We start from the raw sequence: 21,316 nt of genomic DNA on the forward strand, positions 1-21,316 counted from the left end.
TACAACCCTGGAATGATTTTTCGTTGTTAACGAGTCACGGCTGGACGATCCGGCTCGTCAGATCACGAGGGAACCACGGTCGGAAGATGCGTCCTCGGAGACCGTTGGACGATTTTTTTGTTCATTATAGTCCCGGGGGGTGAGTTACGTGGAACACCAGTGGTTATTCGGCCAAATGCAACTTCATCTTCTTTTTTTTCTACCTATGCTAGTGGGCTACTGGAGCGCTATGTTAGTCCTACCGAACGAGAAGAACTTAATTGCAGTATCATTTCCCTTATACATATATATTTTGGGAACACACATCAATAGCCCAACTTAATTTTACAACTAACGCCATCTATTGGCGACATTCACATAAATACACCTATACTGCAAATGAGTCGCAGGCACAACTAAAGCTACTGTTACGCTCTGGGGCTTGGGATAAATCAAAATTCAAAATTCTACCGATTTACTAAACTAACACTGTATTAACACTTAGAACACTCACAAAACACTTTGAAATTCTTAATTCACTTCTTCCGCTTCGCTTTTTTTTTATTGCTTTGAGTGGACGAGCTCACAGCCCACCTGGTGTTAAGTGGTTACTGGAGCCCATAGACATCTACAACGTAAATGCGCCACCCACCTTGAGATATAAGTTCTAAGGTCTCAATTATAGTTACAACGGCTGCCCCACCCTTCAAACCGAAACGCATTGCTGCTTCACGGCAGAAATAGGCGGGGTGGTGGTAAAAACAGGTGATCCGTTAGCTGTTTCGCTTCGAGTAGTTCCGATTGCTAACTTCCTCCGTGCCATCACTGCAATGCTTTTATAGTCGATACGAAATCCCTAAAATTATCGAGAACATTCCTCACAAATCGAGTATTTTCGATATGCGTTTCCGCCATTTGAAGATAGATGGCGTTGTACGTCTCAAGCGTTCTCGACTTTACTAGTTCTTTTGATATTCGTTTTGCTGTTTGACGATAGATGGCATTGCTCTTCCCGGTGTAACACTACTATTAAGATTAAGGTACAACCGCGCGTTTGTTATCATTACTATATTTCTAACACTTGTATATTGTTCTCCATTTTTCTATTAGAAAACATTTCTAGAATTTTACATTTCATTTCATACAGATCTGTAATAAAACTTAAACAATATAACGTCAATAACAAACACTAGATAGAATCGTAAAAAATATTTTTAACTTTACTAACTTTAACTCATCAGGGACGAACTTTTAAGGAAAAACAAAAAAAATAAAGTGAACTTAATTTATTATTTATCACGATTTGTTCATTTCGTGTTGAAAACAATTTAATAAGTAAAAAAACAACAAAGTTAGTAACTATACATTAAAAAAAATATGTACACTTATGCGGCTATTTAACGTAGAATTAAATATGCAAATAATTAAAAAACAAAACGAAACTTACACACACATTATCGAGGAGTGAAAATCTGTTTGTTTAAATGACATTTTGGCAACTTTACAGGAAAGTTTAGAGTTTTATCAAATATCAAAATTTAAATATCATAACAGAAAAAACTTCTTCAGTTATTTCCATGAGGTACACTTAATTGAAGTTCAATTAAAAACATCGATCTGTTGATGCTGATACCAAACAAAACGCACCTTTAATTACAAAGATAAATGTCGCGTTTTGAGCGAAATGTCACTTAAACGAAATAACCTTTCACCTTATAGAGGTTAATTTACTACAATATCTTTTAACGCCATCTTTGAATTAGCGCCACTCGCTCCGGCGACGCTGAACTAAACGGTCGCTTTCTGACAGACACTATTTCATAGACGAGAGTACGGTCCGTACGCCCGCCAGTGTGGAGGACAGTAAGTGCTTAGCTCCCTTCCTGGCTGTGTCCGCACGTGACCAGGTATACGGGTGTCGGAGAAACTAGAAATACCGGCGCATCTGAAACCATAGCAGATGCGATTAGTATTATGAACTCTCACGCTACCCGCTGAACTCCGCGGTAGCTACACTCGAACATTTTGATTGGCCCTGTTGTCCCTCGCAACCTTTTGTGCTGCTTCAAATGCCACAATTCTCCTCCTCATCAGCATCTCACGGCTGTCCACTGCTAGACACAAGTCTCTCCCATAGAGTGCTTAGCGGGAATGAGTGCTTGGTTAGCAAGAAGGGCTACAACGGGAATGTATAATAAATAGCACGCACATACGCATCGGGGCTTAGAGTGGAGTCATAGAGGGGGCATGAGGGGGCGTGAGGGAGCGTCACAATGTACTATTACCATGTACCATTTTTACTACCAAGACACGCCAATATATGTTACAAAAAAAAACAGGCTTAACTACCCACGTATAAAAGCTATTCCCGTGCACGACGGTAAGAGTGACGCCATCTGTCGCCGAATAGCAGAAACGAATATCAAAAGAACTAGTAAAATCGGGAACGCTCGAGAAGTGCAACGTCATCTATTATCAAATAGTGGAAACACACATCGAAATGACTCGCCCAATCGGGTATGTTCTCAATTATAATTGTAGAGTTGTCGTATCGACTATAAAAGCGTTACAGAGATGGCACGCAGTCAGTCAGTAATCGAAACTACTCAAAGCGAAACAGCGAACGAATCATCTCAAGCGAAGCGGAAGAAGCGAATTGAAAATTTTAAAGTGTTCTAAGTGTTAAATAGAATTTTAGTTTGTACTTCGGTGGAAGTTTTATTTATCCCGAACCCCAGCCCGTGACACCCGCATAAGTCAACACGACCTTATGTCTCTGAAGCGGATATGCCGAGGTTGAACTCACCCAGCGCGGTGCCGTGACTCTTCAAGTTGTCCAAAGAGTTGCTGTGTTGATTTTGTTCTTTACTGAAATAACAGACAATTTTAAGTTGTGTGAAAAGTAGGTGGTGGTTTTGGTCTCTCCCTGGTATTAAATATATCCTTGAGCGACGGTCACCATTTATCATCAGGTCATGCAACTTCGGTCTTAACGTTACAAAAACACGAAAAACTTCACGTGATGACTAGCAATATGTAATGATAAGTTATTGTATTGCTGCATTTACCTGTGTTCGCCCAAATTATTTAGCGAAGTCGACAGACGACAACCGGGCATCGAGTTCTGCAGATCCGCCAACGAGCAAGCCGGACGTAATCTCGTCACTAATCTATGCTGTACTGTCAAGCCATCTGTCAAAGTCTCGCTGACATTTGAGGTTTGCTGCGTCTGCACGTCCTTGTCAAGCTTCCTACTATGACAGTTACAATTGATGTTGCCAGCACGAGAATTCCCTGCTAAGCCGGTAGGATTACGCAGTCGCCTCGACGCGTTTGTTGAGTTGTGAATGTTCGGGTCTGATGAGTAAATCTGTCTGTATTTTTCGGTCGTTTCCGATTTCCGCTTGCTCATCATCGACAGTTGGTATTGTCCTTTCCTGTGGATCGAAGGTGAGATGCTGGGGGAACGGTTCGGGGAGGCCGTGGCTGATGCGGTCTCGGTGGGACGTCTTATCGCCGTTTTGATCTCGTATTCTGTCGCTATCGCTTCGAAGACCTAGAACAAGGTTCGCGTTTATAATCTGGATAGCGAATTCATTGGAATGTTGTTTCATTGGAATTCTCAGCTCGGACCTATTTTCACAGTCTTACAAATAGAACTGTATTTAATGTTGAAAATAGGCAAATTGACATTCTGGTGGTAGGACGTCTTGTGAGTCCGCACGGGTAGGTAGCACCACCCTGCCTATTTCTGCCGTGAAGCAGTAATGCGTTTCGGTTTGAAGGGTGGGGCAGCCGTTGTAACTATGCTGAGACTTTAGAACTTATATCTCAAGGTGGGTGGCGCATTTACGCTGTATATGTCTATGGGCTCCGGTAAACACTTAACACCAGTTGGGCTGTGAGCTCGTCTACCCAAAAAAAATCAGTTATACTAACAATAATAACGTAGATACGTTTGTATCGTCGTATTGTTCATGTACACTGGGTAAGTACCACCAAATTGACTATTTCTGTCGTAAACGCATGCCAGAGGCGTGACCATCTAAACACGCGCGCGGAGCACAATACCTTCGAATGTAAATTACCCGTTAATAGTAAATAACATACCACAAATTCGTCTGCTCATCTAACTTCAAGAAATCTCAACTTCTGATCAAGATGCAGCGGCAGATAGCGAGCGATAATGAAATCGTACCTGTTCGGCGACTAAGTTTCTGGAGTAGGGAGAGTTCTTGGGCGGGAGCGGCTCCCTGCACAGAGCGCATCGTTCCAGACGTGTCCAACAGGCTGGGGATAAAAAAAAAGATGTGTGGTGTCGTGGAACACCGGATAGGAACGAAGTCCCTTATTATAAAATATTAATTTTAGGTTCTATTCGAGGCATAAAGAAAATAAAACTTGAGGTTTCGTAACAACCCACCGTCATTCGGTAACGTGCGAACTTATTGTAGTGCACTTCATTCACGGTTGTTTGCATGAGTTAGTGTATTGCGCAAACGAACGCTCTGAGATCGTGGTCAATGAATGAAAAAAAAAGTGTTATTTTTTGTACATTATTATAAAGTTAACACTGTCGTACACTGTGTGCATTACTAATAAAAATCTTACGTTACGGACGTTTTTTCCCGGTTAGGGTACTCCTCCGCATCGTCCCATAAGGAACTTCGTTCCAAAAATCAATCGATTTACTGATATTGGGAGCCACATGGGCGGACCCCCAATCAGGCCTAATTCTGGCGCGAGGCAGTCAAGCCTGCAGATACACACTTTCGCAGTACAGGTGAGATCTGGCGCAGTGCAGTGCTCTGGTGGCGGTGGAGGCGCAGACGCAGCACGAGAGCGCCCTCAGCACCCCGGCGAGCGCGCGGCGTGACCTCTCCCCCCTGCTGCCGCCGCCGCAACTCCACAGCAACTGTGCAATCGTCAGAAAGCTCTTGAAGCTCCTTAATCGATAGCGTCTTTACAAAGTATTTTTGAAGTGAAACTTCTAATGGACGTTTAACGCTACCATGGAATAGCAAGAAAGAGCAAGAGTGAATGCGTGGCACTAGAACGCATGCGCGTAGTATACCAGCATATAGCATATGATACAGGCCAGCGCGAGCTTTAGCAACGAGTAGCGTCCAATATTTTAATGAAGTATTTTATGATTTATGAATTAAATGTATAAATGTTTTCATAATTTTGCCAATTTTAATTTTAATTTTAATTTTACTAACATCGTTCTAAGTATTACTCTACTTACAACATGTGGACTTAAGATGGTCTGAATTAAATGTTTTTTTTTTTTTTTTTTTTTTTTTTTTAAGTATATTGATTTTCTATCTATAATTTAAAATATAAACAGCTAGCAGACCCGGCCACACGTTGCTGCGGCTAAGGTTTTTGTTTCTAAATAACACGTGGCCGGCTATGCTAATACTAAAAATTAACAAAGTAAGAACAATTGGATTTCACTGTATTGCGTTTACTACGAAATAAATTTCACTTATACTTTAGCCTCAGCAACACGTCGTGTTTGTGTTTATGCCATTAAATTGTAGCTTATGTGAAATATTGGTATTTTAAACACAGCGCCATCTATGAGATACTAATGTCAAACAGTATTATAATTGTCTGTAAAAACTGATTAAAGACGCCATCTGTTTTAGACTTATGAAACTTACAATTAATAACAATACTCAACATAAGAAATCATTTTATTGTTAATTAATAAATATTGCGACCATTAATCGAAATAAAAACCATCCTATGGCCTAAATTAGAATAAAACACATATTTAAAAAAAAAGTTAAAATCAGTTCAGTAGTTGAGGTGTCCATCGTGGACAAACAACGTGACACGTAATTTATATATATTAAGATATGAATGTTGAAGATGTCGCATCTCTTATAGACAACATTCCCTATTACAAGAGCAATCTAATTTAAGGATGAAAAATGAAGAAAACCACAACACTACACATCGAAATAGAAGTTTCACTTCATTCACGCGCATTAAGTTGCACGCGAACCGTTTTTTTTCAAACGAGGCTTGCGGAGAGTAACTACTTAATGGCGTACGCAGCGGCTTGGCTCTGCCCGTGGCATTGCTGAAGTCTACCACTACCATCAGGTAGGCCATATGCTCGTCTGCCTACAAAGGCAATAAAAAAAAGATCTCCAAGAATCTCTCATTCTCTTTTTCAGCTAACAGATGTTCACTGATAAAGGCCTTCCCCAAGCCTTCTCACAGGGAGCGGTCGGGCGCTATACCAAACGGCTGCCTATGACCTTCAAAAGGTCCTCGGTAAAGTGCAGTTCATAAAGTCACAACAAAAAACTTACCTCGGGATCATCCTTGGGATCGACGCCGCAGTTCCAGACGAGGAGAGACACTCCGCCCCCCGCGCCGTCCCCCCGGATCAGACCGGCCACCTGTCCCACCTTCAATGAAAAAAAATAAGAAGAAATAGTTTATATATTAATATACCAGCTTTTGTCCGTTACTTCGTCCGCGTGGATTAGTTACTTAAGACGCTAAATTTTACTCGCGATTTCATTTTTTTTTATTGCTTAGATTCGTGGACGAGCTCACAGCCCAACCAATGTTAAGTGGTTACTGTGTAAATGCGCCACCCACCTTGAGATGTAATTTCTAACATCTCAGTATGGTTACAAAGGCTGTCCCGCCCTTCAAATCGAACTGGTTGAATTTCGCGTTAATAAACGCGAAATTACTAGAGGGAGGATAATAATCCTCTAGTAATTTTGGACGTTTCGTGTATTGCATAATTATCCCACGCCGACATGGGACCGCCGTGGACTCTTGCTCAAGCGTCCGAACTCCCTGCAGGTCAGAAGTCGGGCAGAGTAAGAGGGATACCGCGATCAACACTGCAAATAGATGCGCGGATCACCTCAGGGACACCCAGCCGACGGAGACTTCGAGGCGAACGGAGACAGAACCTCGGATAGAGATACACAACGACCTAGTCTAACTACAGAGAGCGATTTGTTTTACAAATTTGCTGAAAACAACCTTTTTCTAACTGTCTCTCGTCGGAACACTTCAGGTATTGTTACGCGCTGGGGTTCGGGATAAAAAATTCTACCGAATTACAAGTTAACACTGTATTCAACATTCAAAACACTTAAAACGCTTCACAGGCACTTTAAAACTTCAGGTGATCCGTTCGCTGCTTCGCTTTGAGTAGATCCGATTACTGACTGACTGTGATCTCTGCAACGCGTTCATAGCCGATACCACATCCTTAGAATTATTGAGAATATTCCACACATTTGGATTATTGTGTTTCCGCTATCTGAAAATAGATGGCGTTGTACTTCTCGAGCGTTCTAAGTGCTACTAGGTCCTTCGATATTCGTTCGACTATTACGCGACAGATGGCGTTACTCTTACCGGCGTAACAGTATCTATATAATTAAGTCACATTTAAGCTCAATTTGTCGTAAAGAAGACAGTAGGAAAATAATGTATTTACCGGTAATCCCAGGAGATCTCTTCCGTCGGCTTGCAGTAGACAATCTCCGGTCTTCAAGCCTGCCGCGTCAGCTCTGGACCCCGGAGTCACTTCGCGGACCTGCCGTAAAACGACTGTCTCTAAGCACCGGGCTATTTCTGCCGCGAATCACTCATGTGTCAATTGCAGTTAATTGCAAATTGAATTAATCAAGTTAACATAGTCGGAAGGTGTTTTACCCACGGATACGGATCCCACAGCGTCCTCGTCAGTCTGAAGCCAAGCCCCTCGCCCTCATCTTCAGGAAGGTTGAGCTGCCAACCAGAAATAGCGGGTTTAACAGCATCCTCTTGGGGATTTAAGTTATTTTAATTATTTCTTAATTGAATGAACCTTATGAAGGCTGCAAGCAGAAATAGTTTTATTGAAATACATATTTAGCTCATGTTCCACTTACTACATGGAGGAATAAGATCGTGCAAACACAAATCAATTTTTTTATTGCTTGGTTGGGTGGACGAGTTGGTCCACCTGGTGTTAAGTGGTTACCGGAGTCCATAGACATCTACAACGTAAATACCGCCACCCACCTTGAAATATGAGTTCTAAGGTCTCGGTATAGTTACAACGGCTGCTTTGAACCGAAGCGCATTACTGCTTCACGGCAGAAATAGGCCGGTAGGTACCACCACCCAGCCTGTTGCTACCATGAAGCAGTAATGCGTTTGGAGCCTGGGTAGCGTCACGGTGACCTGAGTTCGTCCACCCATCCAAGCAATAAAAAAACTGTCTCAAGTCATAGTGTCTCAAAGTTTATCGTTCAACATATTGAAGAGATGAACCGTTCTTACCACAATGAGTCTGACGCCATCATTATCGGACTGGTTCTCCATATTTCTGCTGAAGATCTCGCCAGTGGACGGGTGAGACATCTATAATAGCACATATATAATTAAAATTAAACTAAACATCTGGATAAGATCAAAGAACGGAGGAATAGGTAGACCTAAGAAAAAATGGATTGCGTGTAAGACGATATGTGTAAGAGGGAAGTGAGAGAAATAATGGTATATGATAGAGGAGTAGACAGAAGTGTAGACAGCTTAGAACGTCTGATGGTCACTGGGAAAGTAGAAGGAAAACGTCCTAGAGGCCGGAGCCCCAAGCGTTGGTCCGACCAGATCTCCGAGCAAACCAGCGGACCATTTAGCGCTGCACTACACCAGGCAACTGACCGGAACCGATGGAGGCTGACAGTCGACAAGCTAAAACGGAGTCACGATCCTCAGCAATGAGAGAGCGATGGAGAAGAAGAAAGATAGAGGAGTAGGTATGAAAGGAGAGAATAATTATGTTGCGCCGACCCCAAATGACTGGGAGAAGGACAGGAGAATGATGGTATGATCCGGATAAGAACCGATAAATGGTATTTCACATCGTCTCAGAGGATTACAAAGATGATTAATAGTGAATTTCTAATTTACAAAATTAACGAATTGTAGCGGTTTGTGTAGGTTTAATTTCGCGGTTTTTTGTTTGAGATTTTTCACTAAATTCGACCATAATTAATTTAAATTATAAGAGAACATTATTATGGTTCTATTGTCACATTTCTATTATAATCATTGTCCTACAACCACAGCTTTGGCCAAGGCTACACTATAGACATTTAATATTAAAAACAAACCCTATTAATCTATTCTCAAATTGACCACAGAAATTGAACTATAAACAAAACGGTATATAAGCGTGTGTATGTCAATACATGGTAGTGTGTGTAATGTTCTTTTATTGATTTAATAATGAATTTTATATCTTTTTTTTTATTTTAAATTTAGCATTCTTCACTTCATATTTCTTATTATTATTAAATTCTTAAACTATAGTTAAGTGTGGAGAATCTCATGTTCCTGCCTCCGTGGAATTTTCATAAAAAGAGGTACTATAAAGTTATTGCTTCACGTATTAATTTAAAGAATACATTATAACTAGTACCGAGTGACATATCGCGTCAATATTGCCACGGTCATAAAGCAATCCGCACAACACGCATTCTAAAACACTTGGCTCATTTATCGAATCAAAGTCACAACAATATCGGACCTGCTGAGGCGACATTTCCCAATATGTCCCCTTCACTGAGGAATTAGGCGTTGGTATCTAACAATTCGATTTGTTTATATTTTTGTTCTTTAAACGTTCCTAAATTGTGATCAAACATGCTTATGCTTATAAGTATTATTTTTCTACTTATTCACTAGCAGCCTAAGGAGTTTATTCCAGCTACGCGGGGACGAGTAGGTGAGCTCACGGGCTCAACCTCAGAGAATTTGCTAACACTAGCCCTAGCAAGAAGCAGTGCTTCATTGAATCTATCACCATATCGGAATCGCGACCCACTGAGAAGATTCCACTATAAAATTCAATGGGCTTGCATTATCAATTATCATTGTTATTATCATTGTCATTGAGAGTGCGACCTGGTTTCACTAATACCCAATTAGATGTGATAGATAGTCGAAGGTTGTTAAAACCTCAAAGTCGCTTATAAAGTAAATAATTATATTAAATTAATAATTAACTATATACAGTAAGGTACGTGACACAATAAGTGACTAAATTTAATAATTATATATTGTTTTATATTCACAGTTTTAATATATTCCGGATCCAAACAAAATGAGTTAGATTCTCACCATACGGTAATCCAACGTATAAAATATTTTAGAATGAAATACGAGCGATCTGAGCGGTCAAGTTCCAATAGGCCTTCGACTTGGGTCTATCAGTAATACTATTTCAAAATACTATCAGCAGAAGTAGTAATATCTCTCTCACCGCGTCCCACATCCTCCGAAAAACTCAACTAATAAAATCCTTCAACTACAATTTCACTACAACTTTATAACGTTAACTTATTTAATTAAAACTTACGGTCAATTAAAAAACGAACTTGTGACGCTTATTTTCGTCTGAGCTTTCACACTGGCGAGCTTCGACTGTGACGCTTATTCGTTTAAGACACGGCGAAAGGACTGTGCGAACAGTTGTCGATATAATATTTAAATTAGACGCGTCGAGCGGTGAGATCAACTTGTATTGCCTTTTATTTTATTTTTTATTGCTTACATGAATGGACGGGATCACAACTCAGGATTACAACGGCTGCCCCACCCTTCAAACCGAAACGCATTACTGCTTCACGGCGGAAATAGGCGGGGTGGTGGTATTTATCCGTGCGAAGTCACAACACGTCCTACCACCAGTTGTTACTTTGTAACTATACTGAGACCTTAGAACTTATATCTCAAGGTGGGTGGCGCATTTACGTTGTAGATGTCTATGGGCTCCAGTAACCACTTAGCACCAGGTGGGCTGTGAGCTCATCCACCCAACTAAGCAATAAAAAAATAAGAACGCACACTAAAAAACAGTCGAATCTATAACCTGTTTTTTCTGAAGTCACTTAGTGAATACTAAGTATGATAGTTCTAGAACACTAGTACTAAGCAGTGCTAATTACCATTAGCTGTATCGATACTTTCCCATCACTACTCGGACTGGTTCACCTTAAGCTCACGGCCACGCATCGTTACCAATACCGCGACTCGTTACTCAATCACTTTAATAGTTTAATTTACGAAATAACATTTAGCAGATCATCATTCTCCTGTCCTTCTCCCAGTCCCTTGGGGTCGTTGCAACATGATTTCTCCTTCCACACTCCTCTATCAAATACTATTTCTTCGCTCACTTCCTTCTCACACATATCGTCTTTCACGCAATCCATCCATTTTTATTAAGCACTAGCTGACCCGGCAAATTTCGTAGTGCCTCAATCGATAAATAAAAGACCTAAACTTTTGTATAAAATAAACTTAAAACAAACAAACGGAATCCGTCCGACGGGGGACACATAGAAGGAAAAACAAAATTGTTATTTTTATTTAATTCCGAGCATTTTCATATTTATCTACCTTTTAAACCTTCCCTGGACTTCCACAAATAATTTAAGAACAAAATTAGCCAAATCGGTCCAGCCGTTCTTGAGTTTTAGCGAGACTAACGAACAGCAATTCATTTTTATATATAGAGATACCTCTTCCTCTAAACAAAATTTATAAATTACATTAAGCAGATACTTCTTTTAAATCGTCGTGATTACGATTCGGTGGGAGCTTGTGTTCGCTTTGAATTTTAACCAGATGACGTTCGCTTATATGGTCATTGGTAATCGCGGCTCACGCTGCTGTTGTAATGAAACCTGATAAATTTGCGAGTTTAATTTATCCGCCATGAGATATAAGATTGAATTGATTGAATTGAAAAGTCCTAGATTGAATGCACTCGATCAGTATTTATTTACACGTCATTACGGATCCTCCTCATCCACTAACGGTGCTTTTAGATATGATAAGCACCTGTCACCGTTCTTGTCGAACACGTCGCTTGCGACGAAGGGCTCGACGAGTGAATTAACCCATACACACAGCCCACTGAGTTTCTCGCCGGATCTTCTCAGTGGGTTGCGTTTCCGATCTGGTGGTAGATTCGGCGAAGCACTGCTCTTGCTAGGGCTACTGTTAGCAACGTCGTCAGGTTTGAGCCCCGTGATCTCACCTATACGTCCAGTAGAAGCTGAAATAGTCTTTCAAAGCTATCAGCATAGGTAGGGAAAGAAAAATAGTATTTTTTCAGCGCGAATATACCTACCTATGTAATTACCGCGAAAATGTTCCCCGCGCGAGTCCTCCCGACCGACATAAGCGGGATCGTGCCAAATACAATATAATAATGTATTTAGTTCAAAAACTATAGAGACACGTTTAAATAGTAAGGCCGAGTAACAATTAATTTTATTTTCGAGTCTGTATATATTGGAGCGAAGTTGTAAAACTGTTGTGTCGTCATCGGACCTTGACGCGTATGCGATTGTCAAGTTGATCAGACGTGTTGGAGTCGGTAGAAGTGACGCTCAATGATTCTAGATTCGCCGAGCTAGTAGGTGAGCTCACGGAGCTCAAACTTGATGACGTTGCTAACATGAACCCTAGCAAGAGCCGTGCTTCGCAGAATCTACCACCGGATCGGAAACGCGACCCTCTGAGAAGATCCGGCGAGAAACTCAGTGGGCTGTGTCTGAGAGTTAATTTACTCGTCGAGCCCTTCGTCGCAAGCGACGGGTTCGACGAGAACGGTAACCGGTGCTTATTACCTAGAAGCACCGTTAATGGATCGGGTGGATCCATAATGACATGTAAATACTGATCGAGTGAATTCAATCTAGGACTTCGATCTTATATCTCATGGCGGATAAATTAAACTCGCAAATTTATCAGGTTTCATTGCAACAGCAGTGCGATTACCAATGGCGATATAAGCGAACATCATCTGGTTAAAATTCAAAGCGAACACAAGCTCCCACCGAACCGTAATCACGACGATTCGTGACGTGACGGGTTCGACCGATGGCCGGTTACGTCACAAGCAAACATACCAAACTAATAATTATAAACGCGTTAAAAAGACTCTTGTATTTACAAAAGCTTAGTAAGTCCGTCGGTCTATCGAGCAATAGCCCTCATTTACCGAAGATTGCTCTGTGTATACACGCCTCACATATCCGCCCGCTCGGTCCAAGCAAGGCAAGGCTACAATAACATAATATTATGAATAGCTAACTGCGGAAATGTTTCTTATTTATTGCTAAATACAATTTAGATAAAAAAAAATGTAAAGTTGTTTAGTTCCGACTTGTACAGGTTGGAGTGATATGAGGTGGATAGCAGTAATCATTAGTTATTTATTCATTTAATGCTTTGGTCGGTGGACGAGCTCACAGCCCACCTGGTGTTAAGTGGTTACTGGAGCCCATAGACATCTACAACGTAAATGCGCCACCCATCTTGAGATAGAGTTCTAACATTAAAAAGAGTTAAAAAAAGTAATAAAAAAGTCATAAATAAAAAACAGTAAATGTGCGTAAATTTATTTTCAAATATAATTCCTTTTAAATATACATTTTATATAATTAAAAGTGCTTATTATTTAAATTGTACTCCCATTTTTAAACATTATTAATTTGACTTAAAATTCATTTTATTCCGAGCTGTGTAATTGCGATCCTTTCGGCTGACAATGACAGTTCCGCTTTCCTCGTCCTGTTGAGTCTTCAAACGTCATTGTAGACGTGTGGACATATGCGAGGAGTAAGACTTATTGGGTCTAAGTGACATTTTTGCATCTTTACATTTAAGGTTTAAATTTTGGAAGAAAATATCATATCAATGGAGTAAGATTAATTATTTTAATTATTCACTTAAACCGTAGCGAACTTACCTCCGTAAGTCATTAACAATACTGTAATACTGTAATAAATAAATAAATAAATATTTACTAACAATCACGCCACGTTAACTGGTCCCGTGATAAGTTCGTAAAGAACTTGTGTTACAGGTACCAGATAACGGATATAAATGTAAGATTTTTATTATACACATACATATATTTAATATGCATCCATAACCCTGGAAAAGACATTTATATTTATCATACAAATGTCTTCCCTTGGCGGGATTCGAACCCGCGACCCCCGTATGTAGTGACCATGTCAGTTACCACTACACCAGACGCCCGTTAATGTCAACAAACAACGCGTTTTAAAACCTAAAATAAACTTGCCGTTCCCGACTCCTTCCCCGAGCGAATCACAATTACACAGCCGAATGTTTTCACAATAACAATACGTAATTTTATTTACAAATTACATTTAAGAAAACTTGTCGCGTGAACATTTTCATTATCTAAGGAGCTGATCGCTTCAGAATCGTCCTCATTTGAAGATTTGAGAAGCAAATAAGAGTGTTAAATATGGAGGGTAGAAGTAAAAAGGGTCATCTTGTATAGAGGAGAAAGTTGAAGAAGTGTCCGTCTGTAAACAGCTAGTTGTTTTTGGAAGACTCACCGACATAGCGCTAGTTGAGGAAGTGGAAATGATATGAATATAGCAGTTTCAAACAGAGCGAAATGTACCGGAGTGAACAATTTAATGTTTTTCGAGCCTTCTGTAGGTACTTAAAATATAAACAGTATTTAAAATCTCAACTGTTTATTTTATTACTATTGAAGTAGGAAGTGTTTCTTTCGTTCTTAATTTAATATCCTACTCTAATAGTTTATGGCGCTGTTTGTAATATCCTTCCACTTGCTACTGTGGCGCCACCTCAGCTAACTCCCTTTCAGCGGACCCTTTTTAATACACTGAGATGGTGTTACTAATTTCCCGGTCACCGTCCTCGTCGAACCCGTCGCTTGCGATGAAGGGCTCGACGAGTGAACTAATTCACAGAGACAGTCCTCCGAGCTTCTCGCTGGATCTTCTCAGTGGGTCGCGTTTCCGATCCGGTGGTAGATTCTTGCTAGCAACACTTCCGATTTAAGCCCCGTGAGCTCACCCACATGTTAGGGTGAAGCTGAAATAGCCTCTCAAGGCTATCAGCATAGGTAGGGAAAAAAAACTAATTTCTACCCTCCATAACGTTAACAAAAACACATTACGTTTCTCATTCAAATAAATAGAGTCTATCACGTAATATTTAAACACCAATACTGTATTGCCGCCAATCGTCTCATCCAGTCTAGTGTCGGGTTAGTACAATATCTTCCTGACAGTTAAATACAGTAATCTCTCCTATAAGACGGTAGATAACTTCCGCGTTATAGGAATACTCACACATAACGCGCTTGTATGATCCCATATAACGCGTTATATACAAATATAATATAATATAATCAATGCACAAATCAGCTAGGAACACAAATTTAATAAATTAATTAAATTTTATAACGACACAATTGACACGCGAAATTAATTATCAACTGTACAAATCATTATAAATTCGACAGCACATACATACATTAAAATATAACGTGTGAAATCCCCGCGTTATATGGGCGAATACCCGTGTTACACGAGAGACTGAAATCGCGTAATATGAAAATGCGTTATATAAGAGTACCGTGTTATATGGGGGATTACTATAGAAATCATTTGACTACATTTAACTGCATTTATATATATGTCGGGGAGACCGCTTTATTAAGACCATCGCCAGACATCATAGCTAAAAGTCTAAAACGAAAAACATTGTTAGTTTACTGAGCGAAAGGCATTCTTTCTCATTCCCGTGAGTTTTACGAGATCCGCGCAAGGAACTTCAATGAAATTGTGAACAAAAACCGACTCAATAGTATTATTAATGACGGACGAAGCAAGGCGATCTTATTTTAGGGCATTTCTGACATCAACAATCATAATTCATTGAAATCAAACGACTGGTAGATAAGCACTGTCCGTTCCCGCAGTCAATGTTACCTCCGCGTCTCTTTCTTCTCCTGTCGAGCTGACAAAGCATCAGTCCATACAGATTCCCGCTAGATTTGTTTTCAAGGTGCAGCAATACTAACAAGTGTCCATTTAAAACAAGGCCTAACACCAAAGTAAATCTTACGCACGCCAATAAAAGTAACAATATATTTCAGTAAAAACGAAAAAAAAAACACAATTGCCTCTTTATTCGCAAATACAGCCTATGGACATTCGCAAAGACACCTCCTAGTGCTAAAGTACGCTATTCAAGCCGGAGCACGATGAGATCATTATGGTGTTGCAAATTGACAAAACAACGGTATCCACGCCTTTATTCCCGTGCACCGATCCGTAAGACCCTAAAGATGTGGCCTAAATAAGCCCCGGGCTACAAGAGACCCATCTTTAGCAAACTTGGAAGCTCACGAAGCAAATCTCAAAAGTCAAGTGCCGGGACGCATCCCATGCCGCTTTTAGTGCAACAAAAAATACTGAAAAAGAATCATTTCCGCGACTTACTGAAAGTTATCCCGCAAGAGATCACGTTATACGACCTGCTTTATTATGCATTTTAAATATCAACAATAATAACTAACCAACAGCTTTATGACTTGGTGCGAGTGGACGAGACAACAAACATTAGACACGCAACTAAACTGATTTGATGTTAGTCTTCAATGCGATTCGAAACAGAAGCACGCTCATCGAAAAACAAAATTACGATCGGATTATTTCTTTTCAATTCAAGATTGAACTTGCAATCCACTCGGTAGATTGCTCCCGATTAGGTCACATTTTATTATTTACACGTAACAAAACAAACCACGTTAAAACACCACCATCCATATTGTTATAAAATCTCTAATCTTAGACACAAACGACGCCTTCCACCAAATTCCAATAAATTTCACTAACTCAAATGTTATCAGTTAAAAACCAGTTTATCACTTTAAGTTAAGTTTCTCACTCCGACTCGGAGTCCGTCTCGTCAGAGTCACTGCTGGAGACCGGCTCGCACTTTATGAACTCGATCTCGACCCGTTGCTTCCTCGGGCGTCCCCGTTTCTTGACGACATTCGGTTCACCGCCTTCACCTATGACGGTTTTGACCATTCTCGAGATCCTCTTCATATGTTGCTGCTCGTGCCTCTGAAGGTGGTTGCTCAAGTATTTCTTTAATTTGAACTTCTTCCCGCACTTCTCGCACTCGTGCTCGTAGTTGCTCTCGTCGATCTCCATGTGCACCGCGTTCTTGTGGCGCGTCAAGTAATGGGGATGCGCGAATTCCTTGTCGCACTTTTCACAGCGCAGTTTCGGTTTGGTCGGATGCACGATCTTCTTGTGCTTCTTCAAGCGTATCGCTGAATGAAAGTATTTATCGCACAGCTCGCATTTAACTTTAGAATCGGCCGATGAATGCACTTGCATGTGCTCACGGAGGTACTGGTCGTTCTTGAATTCCTTTTGACAGTCCGGACAGTTAACTTTCGACTCTAAAGGCGGATGGATGTTTAGGACGTGCCTCTTCATATGATGCCGCGATTTGAAGGTCATCGGACAAAACACGCAGGGGTGTCTCTCGACTGGCGTGTGCTGGGTCTGCATGTGGCGTTTCAAATTCAAATGATTTTTGAAGGGCTTCTGACACAATTGACATATGAACTTCTCCCTGTTCGATGTGATGCAAGACTCCATGTGATACCGCAGCTTGTAGGGCACCTGGAATTCCTTGCCGCACTCCACGCACTTCAGCTCCGGTAACGTGTTCGGGTGGATTTTCTTGACGTGCATTTGGAGGGCCTTCCTCGTCTTGAACTCGTGCAAGCAGAACTGACAGTAGCATTTCTCAATTTCGGAGTAATGCTTATTAATTTTGTGCATGTACAAATAGTGTTTATTCTTGAACGTCTTATCGCATATGTCGCACAGCACCGCCGCCTCCTCGGTCGAGTGCACTCTCGTGGTGTGCAGGTACAGGTTCTGGTAATTCTTGAATTCTTTATTGCATTTATGACAGATATATCGTTTTTCGCTTTTCGGAAACATTATTGGCTTCCACGTCGACAGCACCGATTGGTACATGGCGCGCTGCTCCTCGGTCAGCGCGTCGCTGTTTACGCTTATAAATTTAACCACCTCGTCTTTGGGTTTCTTCAGGGCGTGCGGTTGTTGCAGAGTCGACTCGGAAATGGAAGGTGGTTGGCTTGGGTGCTGGTGCGGGTCCGGTGGAATGATCTCTTGTTTTATGGCCATCGGCAGCTGTAATGCAACATTTTAGTGGTTATTGACTTCATACCTGCATGGTTCTAGATTTTTTTGTTGGACGAGCTCAGGGCCCTCCTTGTGTTAAGTGGTTACCGGAGCCCATAGACATCTATGAAGTAAATGCCGCCACTTAGCCTTGAGATGTGAGTTGTAAGGCTTCAGTTTTTTACAGTACAAAGGCTACCCCACCCTTCCAACTGAAACGCATTACTGCTTCACGGCAGAAATAGGCAGGGTGGTGGTTCCTATCCGTGCGAACTCACAAGATATCTACCACCAGTAAAAACCACCTCCAGTAAGTATTTGGACCGGGCGCCTTATCCTTTAGGCCACGACTACACAACTTTTCTTTGAACTATACTTTGACGATCTCATTGAATCACTTTTACAGGCAGGAACTAGGTAAATGATCTCATGCATCATCATCAGACCGCTTGCATAATATCTAACCTTGGCACAGAAAGTACTATCATTCTGTCCAGTTCTGCCGAGAAGCAGTTATACCTACAGTTTGAAGAGACAATATTTACACAGTAAGCATTCCAGCCTTAACCTCTTAAGGTGCAATGAACAAGAAAAAGAATGTTATACAGAAATTCTATCGGTTATGACGTTGCAAGACTTTTTGAGCTAAAGCAAGTTATCTTGAACTGAATTCACATTTTGAATGAAACAACTTCAAAGTATGTGTTTGACAACAAAGTAATCTCCTCGTTCTTGTGTGGATTGAGTCAGTACAGTACCCGGTAATAAATATTGCAAATTAACCTTTAGAAAGAGACAACTGGCCGATTCCAACTTGACATAGCATTATCTCTGTCGCACATTACCTATGTGAACTTTGTAAACGTGGCATAGTGCAGAGCAACATAAGTAGGGTACTTTTAGCGTATGTCATGCGACAAAGACAATTCTCTATGAAGCTGAAATTAGTTGTGTACTCCAGTTTGAAAGGTAATATAGAAAGTCTACAATAAAAGTGTCAATTTTTATATCTCAGGGTAGATTTCGGCACTAGTCGCTAAATTCACCAACATTCTTAGAATTTTATTGTGGACAGCGCAACATTACTATTAAAGTTACCAGATTTACGAACCACAACCATAGAAAATCTACGTTTGAATAACATATTGCTAAGCATAAAATTAGATCAGCTTTTGTTAAATCTATGCATACTGTATGTCTACAAAGTTTTTATAACTACACACAGAGGGTGGAAGCTAAATTTCATATGACAATGAATAACCTCTCTTTGACTATGTAAAATACATAATTACTTTACCACACAAATACGAAAGGATACAGAACCTGTCTTTATCGAAACACCACCCACTATTCAACACTTTTTGGAACAGTATATGGTATTCTAATAATGGTAATAATTAGCTAGACAAGTTATCATAATGTCAAACTCTTGAGTATTTAAACAGGGAAGTTATTCTATTGAGTTTATTCAAAGTCTAACATTATAGAATCCAGATTGTGAGATAAAAATGATCAACAACATACTAATATTGTAACCGTATAAAGAGTCCAGGTGGGGTAGAATAAAAGAAATGTGGCAAGTAGTCTGGACTTTGCCTTGCTATAGTTTTGATTGTAGTCAAACTAGGAACTGGGTTGTCGTTATCAAATATAAGCTCTAAATACTGAGAGAATTACTTTCTCGTTCAGATTCGTGAATTGTTAGGTGGTGGTAGGACCGCTTGTGAGTCCGCACTGGTAGGTACCACCACCCTGCCTACTTCTGCCGTGAAGCAGTAATGCATTTCGGTTTAAAGGGTGGGGCAGCCGTTGTAACTATACTGAGACCTTAGAACTCATATATCAAGGTGGGTGGCGCATTTACGTCATAGATGTCTATGGGCTCCAGTAACCACTTAACACCAGGTGGGCTGTGAGCTCGTCTACACCTCTAAACAATAAAAAAAATATTGAAACCACAACAAGTGGCAATGAGCGTTATAATATTGTCAGCCACCCTGATATAGATGATGAGATATACACATTATCAATTGATCAAATATTATGGTTAAATTTAAGTTTAACAAAAATTATTTGTTTTAATTCCAACTTTAAAATACTACAGTCATTCCATAATTAAAGGTTCTTTTGAACTATTCAACTGTTCACCATACGACCATAATATCTTGTATATTTAATTAGCAATTGCATAAAACGGTATCGCGTATAATAATTGACTTACTTGAGGAGTTACGGAGTTTGAGAAATCCATTGTTTTCCGATTAAATATCCGTATGACTTTAACACGTCATTATTTTTGTACAATTTCAAATGAATCTTCTTCGTGTACCTATGTAGTAATTGAAATCTTTCGGTTTGGATTTTTCAAAATGGCGTTTCACACATCAATCCGGACGGGCGCACATTCTTCGTCTAATTATTTGTTTCTATTATGACAACAATTATGATTGCGAAAGTTAAAAGTGTACGTAAATGTTTAATGTTATCAAATTGGAAATATTGTAATCTTTGTCGAAATATTTGACGGTGGGGTTTGTTTTTGACAGACAGTTGACAGCTGCGGTAGTCTAATCGTAGTTGTATTTTTTAACTGGAAAGGAAAAGGTATAAAACCATACAGTTTAATCTTTTATAATTATTTTTTTTACGAAAAATTATAATATAAAATGAAATGAAATGAAGTTGATTAATTTCGAAAATTAATCAATTGGCATGAAATGAAATGAGATGATATGATATGGAGTGAAATATAATCTCAGTAAAATGGTTGTTATTATTTACTGAATTTTTTTCTAGTGAACTTTTGTTTGTGCAGTTAAATTTAAAGCTGCACTTAAATTAATTTAAAGCTGAAGAAAAACATAAATAGACAAAATAAAACAAATCACATAACTTTGCTCCTCGCGTTCCCCTCGTTCTATTTCAATTATCTATGGTATTTTTTTTATAATACATTAAAGGCGTACGTAGACTTTGTAATTTAAATCATCCAACAAAAATATTCCATAAATCCATCACATGAAAAAGGCAATGAAGCGAGTACAAAGAATTTAAAGTAATTTCCTTTTTTTCTATAATACTAAATATGCACCCGTGGTATCGCTGCGTCTCTGCCAGCGCAGTGGTTGTATTTCAATGATTATCAAGTCTATTACTTTACTAGTTTGACACTAACTTACTATTTTGACGCGGTTAAACATACATTTTTATTCACAAGAGATGATTTTAGTTTTTCGTATTAACGTCAGATGGTA

General features: G+C 39.9%; 2 protein-coding genes across 2 annotated transcripts; both read right to left on the reverse strand.

Moving 5' to 3' along the window:
- Positions 1-1,253: 1,253 nt before the first annotated feature.
- Positions 1,254-10,464, reverse strand: LOC114244404 (uncharacterized). The gene is made up of 10 exons (XM_089730757.1): positions 10,379-10,464; positions 8,296-8,376; positions 7,684-7,758; positions 7,466-7,564; positions 6,309-6,407; positions 4,750-4,894; positions 4,178-4,269; positions 3,048-3,535; positions 2,786-2,847; positions 1,254-1,924 (listed from the first exon to the last, which is right to left on the reverse strand). Exons 2-10 carry the CDS (start codon positions 8,374-8,376, stop codon positions 1,851-1,853), a joined length of 1,215 nt encoding a protein of 404 aa, XP_089586883.1. The 5' UTR covers positions 10,379-10,464; the 3' UTR covers positions 1,254-1,850.
- A 2,943-nt stretch (positions 10,465-13,407) lies between these two features.
- On the reverse strand, positions 13,408-20,626 carry LOC114244360 (uncharacterized). The gene is made up of 2 exons (XM_028176142.2): positions 20,284-20,626; positions 13,408-18,071 (listed from the first exon to the last, which is right to left on the reverse strand). Exons 1-2 carry the CDS (start codon positions 20,311-20,313, stop codon positions 16,776-16,778), a joined length of 1,326 nt encoding a protein of 441 aa, XP_028031943.2. The 5' UTR covers positions 20,314-20,626; the 3' UTR covers positions 13,408-16,775.
- Between the last annotated feature and the right edge of the window lie 690 nt (positions 20,627-21,316).

Source organism: Bombyx mandarina, chromosome 11 (genome assembly GCF_030267445.1).
Source record: "Bombyx mandarina strain Sakado chromosome 11, ASM3026744v2".
NCBI classification, from domain to species: Eukaryota; Metazoa; Arthropoda; class Insecta; order Lepidoptera; family Bombycidae; genus Bombyx; species Bombyx mandarina.